Below are 15,507 nucleotides of genomic sequence, written 5' to 3'. Positions count from 1 at the left end.
ATTTCTTATTTAAATTTCGTATTTTGAAGCATTTTTTAATATAATTGCAAAAGTGCAGTGTATATCGGTAGACTGGATATGCTGATGGAAATTCATGTTTTTGTGAAGAGGACTAGAGAAACGAGAGATTGGAACTGACCAGGAATTTATTTCACATTCTAAATATCGTAACATGGATATTTTTGGATATTTTGTGCATGTTTGAATTTCATACGATTGTACATTTTAATCGAATTATTTATTATTTCTTGAATACACATTTAAATTTCCTATAGATGTAGCTACAAATATCCACACTTTCCTTTTAATATATTCGAGATTATCAGATAATTAAAAGATATATTGGCTGTACATACAATTATTGCATATAGAGTTCATAAATATGTTAATGATACATTAAGGGCATGCATAGCCGCCTTTTGTAAGCAAAGAGTTAATTAGATTTTTCAATGATTAATTCTTAACTACGCTGGCCTGTGATAACTTGAAATGCCAAACTAAAAAGCAGCCAACGTATAATAAGAGAGAAATGTTACGCGCGAATGAGCTTTCCAAGATTTATTTTCGCAAATACGATGAAATAATAATGTAAATGAAGCGTCATGTGTAAGACGCGGTCCGTTATTTCAGAAATATGTTTCTCCATTATGTATAATGTCATTAGGTTGCCGTTTCATCATTTTGATGCTTTCAGTGGAAATAACAGACTAGCAATAAGTTATATAATGCCTGTCTACAATGTTTCCTCGATGATAGAGACAAATTTCTAATATTGCACAGAAAACATCAAAACACAAAACTTAACAGTTTTATCTTTGCACAACATTCTTCCTCGTTTCATATCAAAATTTCATTCTGAAAACAATTACCAACTTCTATAAAGTAAACCTTTATAAAATGTCCAACTGCAAATTTACGATATCAGACCGACCATTTTTTTAAAATACACTAAATAGATGAGAATTATCAAAAATTTGAAACAATAACATCACTCTTTTACAGAGTTCTCTGTTACAAATCAATTAACTTTTCCACAGAATCCAACTACACGATTACAACATCTGACTTGAGGGGACAATAAAAAGATGGGTTTGAAAGGAATTACAAAAATCTAAAGAAATAACATTACTCGTTTACAACGTTTTCTCGAACAACGCAATTAACTTTTATAAAACACCTGATAAAAATTTAAAAGGACGATAATAAGACAGGACAGGAAAGAAATTTACAAAGTCTGAAAGGATAATGCCGCTCGTTTACAGAATTCTCTGGGATAGATCGTTCGCTACTTATTATTATACCGCGAATACTCGGCGATTCGTCCCGTCAATTCCACGGAAACAATGTTCAAACGGTTGAAAAATAATAATATGGCGTCGATTCTGCCGTCTTACGACACCACAGGAAACTCCTAGAATTCCCGATGCGAAGTGTCTTTCATCGGCTATCAACGGTGGTCGTTAGCAGGGCAGCGATGAGGCGGTCATAATTGCGGTAAACGAGCATTTTACCGAAGAGACCGTTTTGTAGCGTCATTACTTAACAGTCAACTCCGAGACTCAGCGGCGGTCATTTAGCATCGCGTCGTCCGTACAGCGCGGCGTCTCTTCACTGCCAGCAATTTAACATCATTTGCCAGATTTGTCCGTGTCTTGCTTCGTTATTTCGACGTTGTTACTTTTTTCTCTCTCCTCGCCTTTCCTCCTTTATTTCCTTTTTTCTTTTTTTTTCTTACATCCTTCTCTCCCTCGTCTTCGCCTTCTTTTTTTCATCCTCTGGCTTTCTTACGGCAAGGCATCGTGGCGAGCTATCACCTGCCCGACGTCGCCGCCTCCTTGCACATCCGCGTCATTAACATCCCCGGGTACCATTAATCTCGTGAACGAGCGGTGGCGCGAGCGAGCTTCGACTATATCTGCCCCTAGTCTCTCTCTTCCTCTCTCTCTCTCCCTCACGACATGCAGCACTGCACTTTCCGTGGTAACGCGTTATTAATTATCGTTAATCGCGATAAACTTAATCGAGTCTAGTCGAATACACTCCAGAGAGACAGAGGAGCGGACGGTTGTATATACGTAGGATTTTGCGCGAGGGAGCGAATTGGAGTGTGAGCGGGAGAGAGAAATTATACGAGAGCGTATGAAGAAGACGGAAATAGATAGAAGATGAAGGGCAAAGAGACGATGAACATAGATGACAGAGAGAGAGAGAGAGAGGGAAGGGTAGTAGAACGCGTGCAACACGCTCGAGAGCCAGGTACAGGTTCTTAATTTTACGGGCCATTAGCCCCGTAATTACACGGGCGAATTAATTGCGTCGTAAGTAAGTTATTCCACCCGAGGGAGAAGGGGGATGAAGCGAGCCACCGATGGAAAGGAACACAGCGGGGACAGGGGAGAGGACATGCTGAGGAAACGGTGGTGGTAGGAAGAGAGCAACAGAGGCGAAGAGGGCAGGAGGCAGAGGTTGTTAAGATCAACTGCAGCAGCAGGAACCAGCAGCGACGATCAGCAGCAGTGGTGGTGGTGGTGGTGGTGGTGGTGGCGGCGTCGGCAGCAGCAGCCCTTAGTAGTAGTGCACTCTCTGGACCAACTTCCGCGACTCATTATGGCTTGCACAACAAATTAACGTGACGGGCCTCGACCCCTGTACACCAGCGTCCTTAACGTGGCGCTTGTTAATGAACTCGACAAAGAGAACGAGAAAAAGCACGCGATCTCCCTCGATTCGCCAACGCGCCCTTCTTCTCTTCTCTTAGTTTCTTCCTTCTTCTTCTACTTCTCGTCTCACCGCTGTTGCTCCGCCTTGGCACCGACACCCCACCGAGATGTACTCTGTACACGTCGTTTAAGCGAGTTAACAAGCGGTCTTTTGTTAGAGACCTGGCCTTTTTTTTACTGCCGCGTCGGTACTATTGCTCGAACAGCTTTCTTTCTTTCTCTTTTGCTCTCGGAGAGTGATCTTGTTAAGGGGGGATAAATGATCGGACCAAGGCGTGCCCGAGGTGTAATTCAATCCGACAAATTTTTATTGACCGGATAGAAATCGATCGGCTCCCCTTAGAGAACTCGAACGAGGATAGGTCGAACCGCGTTGCTTGCTGATTAATCGCAGAATTAAACGCGTTTGGAGATATTCAGAAACGACTTTGATGTCTTAGGGAAATGGAATAGCGAAAACGAGATAAGCTGTTTGAAGGAAAGACGTTTGAAATTTTTGGAAATTTTCATCATCGTTGTACTATTGTGTAACAATTGATGAGTATTAATAGACATGGATATGAAAGACAACTGCCTGTATTGTTAGTCATATACTGGTTGAAACAATTAGGAGATCATTTTCATCTGCATAGTCATTGCTTGAGTTCGTATATCCTTAATTGTCTCAAATGTCAAAAGCTTGAAATCACATTACATGGTCCGTAAAAGTGAAGAACCGGAAAACAGAAAGGTCAGCTCGGAATTCTGTTATCTTCGAAAATTCTATGGTCAAAAATCTGTTACATCGATCGACCTGATATCCATTTCCAATCGATGACGAAAATACCCGAACACTCGGTACAATCCGACTGCGAACTGATCGCAAACTTTTCATCGATAATGCTCTTGTAACAGAAACAATCTGAGAAAACGTTCGACCAAACGCAAAAGACGAGATTCCAACGACAATGATTCATCGCTGATATTTCGCCCTGTTGCAAATAAGACAAAACACGCAACAAAATGGAAAATCCCAGTGTATTAAAATACGTAACAGAGATACAACGAAAGGCCAGCACGGTTGGCAATATTTACGAGGACGTTCATAGAAGTTGGTATTCGTTAGCGGGAAACAATGCGTTTAGTACATGTTACAAGCAATAATAACGTCCCGGGGGCAACAAAATCTACATTCCACGGTAACAGAAATTATGAGACAGAACGTGTCTTAGAAAGCCTCGCGAGGAACAACGTGGCTCGTGTCGATAAATCTCCATGGAGTTTCTCTCTCTCTCTCTTCACGGCGACTTCCTCCGGCGGCAGCCGTGTTGGCTCGTACGCTTGATTAATCGTGTTTAAACTAGTCGCCTCCGCGCCAATTAAGTCTGTACAACGCCCTGTGCAAGAACAGCAAGAAAGGGACCGAGGGAGAGACACTCCCTCGTATCCGAGTGTTCGAGGAAAAACAGAACCTAAGGCGAAATGCCACGTCAGGGTAGCAAGGGACAACAATAAATTAGTATATCAAACCGATATACGGGCCTTGAACAAGGCGCCATAGTATGTCCTTATAGTTCTCTATCTATAACTATGTGCGTTATGTAGGACAGAGAAGTATGAGACGCAATCACGACGATTAAATTGTAAGAATGTTATTTTCCTTGGTGTTTGCGTCAGTTATCTTCTGCGTTTATATTATCTGCATTTTAATTTATCATTTTATTATTAGGTTATGACAAATACAAGGATAGCAATAGTCTTCTTACGCTTTAGACATTATCGCCATCTTCTTTTAATAGGGTTATCAATGAAGTTATCAATGAAGTAGTAATTGCTTTTGTTCGTAAGAAATCTCATTCACTTATGTTCATTTATAATAATATCGCACACTTGCTGCAGAAGAGATACAATTTCAAGTATACGTTCTAGATACGTAAGAACTGCTACGGATAGAAACAATGCCTCGTTCTATTACGTTCTAACATCGTAAATGAATTTACAATAACAGAGCAACGAATTATCTTCCTCTTATTAATCGTGATATTCGTATAGAAAATTCCTATCGCTCAAAATTCGTATATTTTTTCATTAGCCAAATAACAAACGCACGTGTATCTGTGTTACGACATGTGAAAAATGAAAGATCAAAGAAGAAACTTGAATACGTGATACCCAAAGACAATAATCAGAATCTATGAAACCGTTTCTCTACGCGTGACATTCGATTTCCAGAAATTTCAACCGCTCTATCACATCCAAGGAACGAAACACGTGAAATTAACACTCGAAAAATGTCAAACGTCCTATTTTACAACGCCCTGAATAAACGATCGTCGCGATATCAGCGTCGATTAATTGTGTCACCGGGACCACAATAAACTCCAACCACACGCCACTCGGTGGACCCTTTCCCTCTTCCTGGCAGTCGCGCACGCACGCAGTCCAATTTCGCGAGGGTTAACTGCGAGGCATTTACCATGAAAACGCCTGGCAATAAATCCCATCTTGCGTGCGGCGAGCGAGTGCGGCTCGGATTTCCTCGCGGGACACGCGGATCGGTATAATTAGACTGGTTTACGGCGGTCGATCGTTGGAAAGCATTCGGGTACAAGCCAACGAGGCCAACTACATTATCCTTCGGCATTGCTCGCGCGCCTCCATCCAGCTTGTATTACTTTGTCATTAGGTGTCCCAAGACGAGTCGTTCGTAGTAACGGGTGTTCGAATCTCAACTCGCATGTACATAATTCGAAGCTTTTCGGGACTATGAAGATGCAAATCGTTTCGAACGCGATCCGAAACTTTGGAATCTCGAAAGCCTCGACGAGTCTACAATCTTTTAGATTTGGTGTTTTCTAAATTTTGAATGTTTCGAGATCTTGAATTCTATTTCTCCCTTAATTTCTCATCTCATTAATTGCTGGTACCTTATGGTGTATTGATTGGATACCTTGACATTGAAAATGAGTGTATAATATCGGATAGTCTAAATAATGTCAAGATCTTATGATCTATCAAAATTTCACACTTGAAACGCTTGAAAGTATCCCTCGAGACACGTAGGATTTCCAGGATTCATTGAGGGCTTTCAAGAATTCTAACTTTTAAATCGCCTGGAATATAATTCAAAGGTTAAAATATATAGAAAGGGGGAGGTTTAATTCTAAACATCAAAACGATAAAGACAGTGTATGTAGAAAAATGTCGATTACAAACGATTTCATTTTGCGCTGGAAATGTACTGATGTCGATGAAAAATGAGAAACCTGAAATCTAAGTGAGATACAGAGAAAAAGCTTTATCAGCTGACTCATTGATACCAATATATTTCTAACGTAAAATAGAATTGTTTATAATTAGGACGGTAAGCTTGAAACAGCGCTTTTCATCATTTTGATATTTAGAATCGGCCCTATAAATATCCCCCATATATTTTATAACGCGCTGCATAGAAATTCCAAGTGTCAGATCCCATTGCCATATCGAACATGTATTTCAAAAGCATGGCAACTCAAACAAATTTTTCAGAAAACGCAAAAAACCATTTGAAAGCTTACAAAAAATGTATATATATACTAAACGCACAATATTATTTGGTCAAATATTATTTTCGCAGATTTTCGTTTTTAACCTTTGAAAATACCCGTTTGACGGTTTTCATGTTTTTTTTTCACAGCATAACTGAATTACTTTCGGTTGTAAAAGCTTTGAAACACACAGGGGGCAGTTCACAAGCCAAGATGAATAACTCCAGATTTTCAAACTTTTCCAATTTTAATGCCAAAGCACTTTGATGCTAATCTCGTTTAATCCCCTTCATCCTCTATGCCTTTTTATTTTGCTGGAGTAAAGCTGTTTGTCAAATAAGAAGCTCGCATGCGATACGCTCGTACACTGGGTTTTCCCAACCACTGGTCTTCCAATCAGTGAGAACCTCTGGCCGTCTTAGAATCATTAGCTATGCACAGTAGGTGCGCAAGATAAATATACAGATACACGGACTAGCACACGTGATTCGTTTGTGTGTTAGTGTCCCTTGTGAGGCTCTGTGTGTACCTGTACACTGTATACCTGAACAGAGGGGAAATGTGCGCGGCGTAACAGGCCAATGTAAAGTCGGTGCGGCGAGGATGCAATTAATGCTAAGAAGCCGAGGTGGTTTAGCGGTCGAGCAAGCATGATTATCCTGGATACGGAGAACGGGGTAGAGATAGAGGCAGAAGGACCAAGCGAGAAGGGATCAGAAGGAAACTTTAGGGGACAGAGGGAGAAAGGAGAGCACGGACTTAACCGGAATTAGTGTTACAGAATGGTAATTCCTTACCATCACGTAATGTCGCTGAATCTCGATCTTCTCCGTGGCCAATTTCTCGCACTCGAGCTTCAAGCTGTGAACAGAGAGAAAGGGGAATTGGTACAGATTAAATGATTTTAATCCCATCTTATGTTTCTCTTATCTTTTGTATTGTGTGTGTGTGTGTGTGTGTGTAGTATATTAAGTGGCGGTCAAGCTTAATTTTATTGTTTTTCTTAGATTTATGTGACTCGAAATGAATATTTCATTTCGATTGATATTATTCAGAAATAAATGGCTTTTAAATATTCGATTTTAGTATTATAACGAAATATTCTGGGGGGAGAAAAAAAATACGCCAAGTTGCGTAAAGAATAGCAGATTTAATTTTATATTTCGGAATTTAGGCATCGCAGAGAAAAATCAATTTGAATATGAATGGAGAAAAAAGGAATCACGTTATTCGTACGATAAATACGTAAGTAAGACACTGTTTTTCGCCAGATACAGTTCTACATAGTATATTTATTTTCGTTTTATTTATTGTATATATGTAATGTAACATTTTAGCCAGATCTAAAGAACTTTAACTTAAACATCGAGTTTAAAGGCAAGGCAAGTAAAAGAAAACAGTACAACGAATAAACGCAGTTTTACTACAGTCGTACAATGTTTGTTACAAATTTGTAAGATACCGTTCGTAGAATATAAAGAGAAAAATCTGTTTGACCAGAAACTTCTACACACCACTGCGTATGTTAGCCAAAAATTGTTGGCTATGGTGTAATATAAATATGTCCTTTTAAAAACAACTTATTTTAGATCGCAGATCAATAAATTTCCTCTGCTTTGAAAATTGAACTAACTACACGCTATACTTGCACAGCGAATCTCTATATTGAAATTTTGGAATTTATTTATCTCTTTACACGGTATAAGAAAATCGCACTTTACGAAAACTTTTGGCAACCAACATGCAAACATCCGCTATACGATATTTTAAATGGTCTAAAATATCGTTGCCCGTGTTATTCACTAAGTAGCATAATTTTACAGATAACACGTGGCCATGTGTGTCACACATGCCTACATTACGCACTATGTAATCCGAGTAACGTCCCACGATCTTTCTACTTTATGCTCGCCGCGTTAGCATAATGTTAATATTAATTGTCGTCGATTATGCATACGTAATTGCGTGCACACGCGATGGCCATTTATGCTATATTCTCTAACCTGTTTCCCCCATCAAGCATTCCCTTTCTATTAAACTACCGTGTCTCGTAAGTGGTAGAAGAAGGGAGAATAATAAATGATTGTACATGCAAAAACGAATAAAAAGTGTAGAGTAAAGATAATGCGATACAAGGCCCCGTTCTCAAGAAAATTGAGTTTGAAAGTTCTTTCAGTGCACGTGCATCTAATTACTAGCGTATAAAGCTCCCAATAGACGTATCTTCATTAATCATACATCAAAACGATTGCACTTGCAACATTGACGAGTGAAAATGTCAGTAGATGTTTTCGTTTATTAAAAACTCTACCCGATGAATACCTAGATCGAAACTTAAATGTAGAACGCACGACCGAAGAATTTTCAGTTTCAATCTTTTCGAGAACGGAGCTCCTTTCGATTTAAATTAATTGATTCATTATAATTTAATTTAATTCAATTAATTTCAATTAAATTTCATTTAAATTAGAAAAATGTTTAATATCCATTCCACGGGGCTTCCTATTAAAAGATTTCACCCGTTTGTTAGTACAAATTCGCTATTACTTCAACTTTTTGGCAAACGCGGCTTCCTATGAATGAAGATTTCATTCGTTCGTTAATACAGATTCACAACTTCAAGTCTTCGTAAAAGGTTTCCCGTGAAAAAGAAATTTTCGTTCGATAGTTTCTATCCATTTTTTAATACAGAACCACTCTGTCCTTCGTTGCACCACTTACTGCCCATAATAGACAGCACGTACATTCTCGCGTGTGCACGCTGCGAGAAGTTGGAGCGCAACGTTTGAAATATTGTTCCTATCGTTCTTCTACATTCTCTTATACCTCGCCGTCATCGACTGGGAACAATGCCGTGTACGTTTGCCAACTTCAAAGGGGTAGAAAAAAAGAAAAAAAGCGAAACGACAAGAAAAAGGGACGGAAGAAAAGACAGAAAGAAAGAGAGAAAAATGGAAAAGAGCTTGAAACTTCCGGCTGGGAAGTTGCAGCTTGTACGAACAATGAAAGTTTCGATCGGCGAAACGCTGAAAAATGCAACAGCAGCGAGATCGAGGCTTCCTTAATTTCGTATTCGCGGTGGCTACGGTGCACGGGTGTCATTACGTGTCTGCCAATAGCCACGTTGTCGTAAATCACTTATGGCTTTTGTGTATCGCGTGCAAAGCCAAGGAAGCAGCTGCACGAATTCCCAGGCTCTTTCTCGATCCGCGATGGTGGTGCCCGGTAGCTGCCGGCTACGTATGCAACTTCGAGACAAAAGGAGAACTTGAAGTGAGAGAGAGAAAGAGAAAGAGAGAGAGAAAGAGAGACAGAGAGTCTGAAAGGGCTGATGAGCAGGTGCCGCTCGACTTCAATCGTTTTACGACTCTTGTCCCCCCCCCCCTTTTTTTTACTCCTCTTTCCTTCTTTCTCTTCTCTTACTTTCTTCTTCTTTTCTTTTTTTCCCCCCTTTTTGTTACACGATTTAATAAACTTATTCGAGCCGGAAGACCTTTTTTCGGATTAGCTCTGGCCTGTCCGTCTTTTTTAATATTAATTCCCTTGGAACCGAAGAAGAAAAAAGAAAAGGAACTGTAATAAGGTGACTTGCAAAGGGTGCAAAGACCTCGAGTCGAATCTCTCCGGATGATTGTTCTTATGTTCTACTTACGCTGTGTTGTAATTAAGTTTCGCCCTTATCGCGGATAGTTTAACGTCACTGTTCTAAAGGAATTAATTCGTTCCTTACCTTACCGCGACTTTTGGTATTTTAATTTTACTTGTGTTTCACAACGAGATTTCGATTGTTTCTAGGTATTTTAGCATCGTTAGAAATTTCCTGTTCTCTTTTTAGATTTTCTATTTAGAACGCTACGCGCGTGTAAAACATAAATTAGCGAAAAGTTGGATCAGCGTATTTGTTGTTTTTGTGTAATGAAACGATGACAAGATGTTAGGAAGTGTGAGAGAAAATTATGCGTAGATTATTATGGTAGAAGATATCTGTCACTTACGCGTGGCATTGGTTCTGCAAGAAGTTGAATTCCTCTTTGATCCTATCGCAGGATTCCCCGACTGTGAATTTAATTTGTTGTCCGGGCTGTGGCGGACCCTGCAATAAATTCACAAGAGAAACGAATTAATAGTCGAGCAGTTATATTAACGATCTTGTTGTTTCTTTATCGTCTTCGATTTCTTAAACATGCGTCTGCCAGGATGTTCGTCGAGTATTCTAGAGCAGTAGAATTAACATTTAAAAATACGTTCATTTTTTTAGCAAGATAAGTAAAGCTTACGTTTAAAATTTCTTTTTTTATTATAAAATAATTTAATTATCACATAACTTTTCATTTTTTCTCGCGAATAATCTCTCAATGATTTTTCTCAATGCACAGTATTACTTGATAAGCAATAATAAAATATATAATATAAAATGAATAATAATAAAAATTGCTTAATATTTATACGTAATATTTATACGTAGAATTTGATCTTATTTCTAAATTTCTAGAAATTTATAAAACGATTATAAATTATATACCATATATAAATCGTTCGCAAAATTATGTAACAAAGTTAAAGCTAATTTCAGCGAAATAACATATTGCTTCGAATGCTGTTACATAAATTAAACAGCAAAAATCATCTATCGGATTTCACAGTAATAATCTACAGCTTAGTTCGCGAAAGTAACAGAGTATAACGGTTGGAATATCTAACTATACAACGTGTGTGGTATCACATTATAACGCAACAGCACGTAAAACACGAGCAAACTTTACAGTCTAAACTTTGCTGTATTAATCGTTGCGCATGTTACGCGAAAACTAACCGACGGAATATTGCATATTATTATCTTCTTAGTTGCTACGTAGTTTTTATACCGATGGGAAATAAAACTGCTAACATCCGTTTTCGCTATTCCATACACGTTTTACTATCGTTGGTAATGGCCAGTCATTTCACTTACTTGTTGCAAAATAAAATATGATGAAGAAGAACGGAATTTTCTTACGTTTAAGAATGTTTGTTATGGTTAACATAAATAATATTCGTATAATTACACTGGTATTATTTTACGAATAGGATTTAAGAAATAGAATCTTAAGTAGGAAGTTTTACTTACTATATATTGTAGAATATTATGTTTCATGTTTTATATATTTTCTAACAAATATATATATACTTTTATATATTCACATGTAAACGTATTTAACCAAAATTACACCACGTTATTCTGTTTGAATTATTCACGTTATTAAAGCTTTAAAGATTTCAAGACAAGTTAAAATTCATTGACTCGATGTTAAGATCACTTTCAAAGAATGACGCTTCTGTCTTCAAAACCACACCAGACAAATCCTCGTTAAATCCCATTAACATTCATCAAGACTACGATTCTTTTTCGAAGAATTATCCAACTTTCACCGTATCTTATCTCAAACAAAGAATTCGCTTCGTTTCAAACTGATAAAGGAAAGAGAAAAATGAAGAAACTAAAGAGAAAGATAAAAGCAAATGACTACACGGGAAAAATATGTCTTTTCATATCGATCGTCTTTTATGTAGAACCCAGTGGATAAAAAAAATGTTTTCACGTGAAACTGTTGAAGAAGAATAAAAGATGCAAATCTTAATTAATTAATACCAGTTCAAATCAATTAATACCGGTGCACGTAACCGATGCTGTTAATATTTCTCGAGCGTATAACGAAACACATACTCAAGCCCATAATAAAACGAGTTAATTGATGCAAAATTGACACAAAAAAAAAGACGCCTTGACGCAAAATCATTTAGCAATATATCGAATTTAAAAACTGTTCTCCCTTGAAAGATCGTAAATGTGACTTATCGTGTCTCTCACCTGCGATCTCCAATTTGAAAAAGGAATAGCAAAGGCGACGGAAGCGCAGCGAAGCGCGCGATGTGAATACGCGTCAATGCCGCCGGTGAATAATTAATTTCACACAGCTGTTCATCGCGAAGGAGCGAGAATGGATGCAGGAAATAATGCGTTAGCCGATTCGCGAGCCAGCGAAGAAAAGGTGGAATCAGACAGGCGTAGCGAAGAGACGAGAAGAGACGAGACCAGACCAAACCAGACGATGGTAGGCGTACGGACCATGTGGCATACGGTAAACAGTGAAAGACACCTAAACGCCATCGGCAATCGTGCACGCGTGGGTGAGCCCACGATGTAACGTAACGCAACGTGATAACAAGATTTGCCTGACAGGTGAATCTCGTCCGGCCTCCGGAGACTCCGCGATCCCAAACAATTCCCCTCGCTCGAGGAAATTCTGTTATTTCGAAAGACCAATGATTCGCATTGCCTTCGGCTTCGCTATGTATACTGTGTCCCATTGACAAGGGAGGGAAAGGTAGCGAACCATTTCGGCTCTGATTTTCACACGTTAACCATTTTTATTTCAATCGAGAGCAGAGATTACGTTTATGACAGAAAGAATTGAAATCGACGTATTTGAAATCGATGTATCTCTGTCAAGCGACTAAACGATACGAATGTACTTTTTAAAACTGGTTTTAGACTCTCCTGCGTTATGTTTGAAAGAATTGAAATCGGCCTGTTTGATATTGATTTTGATTTGTATATTTGTATTTGATTAATATTGATTTATAAACGTACGTTTCGAGACTGATCTTAGATTTTATTGCATTGTATCTCTCTTACGGAAATACCGGAAGGAACGCGCTTCTGTCGTTCGTGATTTGTAAAATAACATTCTTTCCATAGTCTGATGGAAGACTAATTCGATCCTGTACGGGTTAAAGATAGCAATGATAAAATTGGAAATCCGTACGTTCGATAATTTGATAAAATGTACTTAATTCGTTACGAAACTAAGGATAGAAAATGATCGAATACGATACAACATCACAGTATTTAGTGGCGATATTTCTTAAAAGAACGTGCATATATACATCGGAGATGAAAGAACATCGGGGCTTTTCCTTTGGAAGTTTTGCGAAAATCCCCAATACTTTAATCTAGACTTTTTATTATAGCTATACTTAAATAATAAAACTTAGAAGTAGTTGTTTATAATTTAATCCGAGTATGTTTGCCCGAGATTTGTGACTGTAGGCTTGGACTCGAAGTGATATCTGGTCGCTAAACGTGGCCACGGTCACGGGATGGATTTTTTTACCTAACAAAGGTTGGGAGTAGTTGTATAGCACTCCTTGAAAATATAGTTAACCCGAGGGGTATAAAGAGATACAGAAAAAAGTACATGAGTGCGTTCCACTTGTACTGTGGATAAGTAAGTTGAGTTTCACTTGGACTGTGGACAAGTTGAGTTCCACTTGAACTGTAGACAAGTAAGTTGAGTTACATTTGGACTGTGGACAAGTAAGTTCAGTTCCGCTTGGACTTTTGAGAAGTAAACGTATCTGCTATCTCATTGACCGTGTATTCGTTATTGAACCTAAGATTATTGTCATTAGCATCTCGAGTATCTAATCGCTACAGCTAATTGTCAAATTCTGTAATAATCATATTTGTACCGTTAACTATCATCTATATTGTATAACAACAATGGCTAATCCAAATGAATATAAAATCAAGAAAATGATGTATCGTTGTCGAAATTCCAGATAGAAGAAGATTCTCGTGGTTGTATACAGTGCTAAGCAACGAAATTACACGACCATTTAATTTAATCTATCTTCTAAACAACTACCTATGGAAAACGAGTTTCACCGCAAATTTCTCGAAGAAACTTTCAAAAAATTGATGTACTATGTATACACGGACCATCGCTAGGAAACTTAAAACCTATGATTTGCAGTCTCCATCGATGCATGAAACTCGCTCGCCCCGAACCATCTATTCAACCTCGATCGATCGAACGACTCTACATATTCTTCGCGCATAACACACATTTCTCCTTTCATATTATCTCAAACGTTCCTCCGTATCCCCAATAACGTTCGAAATCACGTTCGAGTTACCGCAGAGCCGACATTCGTGTCAACAATATCGCCGAAAATCCAGTTCGAAACTTTCATCATATTTTTCGCGCTCAGGATCGCTTCCAGAAGCGTTTCAGCGGATATTTCTCGATGGAAATTCAAAATTGATCCGAGTGTACATATAACGTGAATATCGTAATTTAACAAAAATATGTTTCACATTTTTCTATTGGAATTCCCCTATTGGAAGATCGAAGTTCTTTAAACTATCATAACTTATCATATACTTCGTATGCTTGTCATATATGTAACATGTACTCGTACTTAGTTCAAGAATAAAAAAAAAAAGAAAAATAATATGTACACAGTGCCGTCTAAAAAATTCACGATAATTTCAATTCTTCCCAAAAAGAAGAAAAATACAGTTTCAGATATTTATTTTGTTTCAATAGCTTTCTCATTCAACACCAAAGAACTTTTTGCTTCAAGCACCAAAACAGGTCTAAAAACCATTCGCCTTTGTTAATTTCTAACTTCGTAATTATACAAGTTTCTGTTTGTCACGCTAAACTCGAATTAGTGCATCTTAAAAAAAAAAAAACAAAAAAAGAAACACCAATATGCATCGTACTTTATGTTACAAACTAGGTCATTCCTTAAGAAACATTTCCATAAAACTCAAAGTTTAATAGCGCAGACTTATGCGTATCATATTTCCAAGCGTGAAAGGATCGAGATCGTATTACAGAAGGTATAGCAATTTTTTACTGGTTGTATATTTGTGGTCCACTGAACCAAAAACAACGTGCGTTTCTTCCATTAACAAACTTTCCAGTAACTCGTCTCCTCTCTTCGATAATTGAAAAATAGCAAAAACCAAGAAACCCGATTTGAAACAAGCAAAATCTCAATTTCAGGGATCACCAGCGAAATTCGATGACAAAATATTTACGGTTGGTGTCGGGACACCCCGTATAGCGGAGAGCGGGTCTTATTCGTTACATTGGTCGGCATGCGCACACGATTACACGGCCGGTACGGTCGAGGCTGGGTATAGTCAACACGATCTCGACTGACTGCAGCGGCTCGTAGAGAGAGAGCAAGTGTTAATTACATGTTTGCGGTGTCCACGAGGATTACACGCTACAACCGAAACTATGAACTTGCGAGTCTCTCGCGCACACGTGTACTGTGTGCGTGCAAATGCACGTGGGTGCCCATCTACGTTGCACGTGTGTCCTAAAGTGAGAGAGAGAGAGAGACAGGGTGTTCGGTTAACTACATTCGCCAGTTGGCCTGCCTACGCAAGCGTTGTCCTTCGACCGACCTGTAGATCGTGTCGGATACGCTCCCCTACAAGC

At 38.5% G+C, this 15,507-nt stretch overlaps 1 protein-coding gene across 1 annotated transcript in view; it reads right to left on the bottom strand.

The window, feature by feature from the left end:
* Nucleotides 1-15,507, bottom strand: part of LOC100643198 (protein groucho) — an 86,693-nt gene that overhangs the window by 37,704 nt on the left and 33,482 nt on the right. Inside the window, exons 3-4 of the mRNA XM_048406712.1 lie at nucleotides 10,222-10,319; nucleotides 7,024-7,087 (exon numbers count right to left, since the gene is read on the bottom strand). Coding sequence (XP_048262669.1) covers nucleotides 7,024-7,087; nucleotides 10,222-10,319 — 162 coding nt within the window. The remainder of the gene's footprint in view (nucleotides 1-7,023; nucleotides 7,088-10,221; nucleotides 10,320-15,507) is intronic.

The sequence above is a fragment of the Bombus terrestris genome, chromosome 6 (genome assembly GCF_910591885.1).
Source record: "Bombus terrestris chromosome 6, iyBomTerr1.2, whole genome shotgun sequence".
Classification (NCBI taxonomy): domain Eukaryota; kingdom Metazoa; phylum Arthropoda; class Insecta; order Hymenoptera; family Apidae; genus Bombus; species Bombus terrestris.
This window is presented reverse-complemented; position numbering and strand designations above follow the sequence as displayed.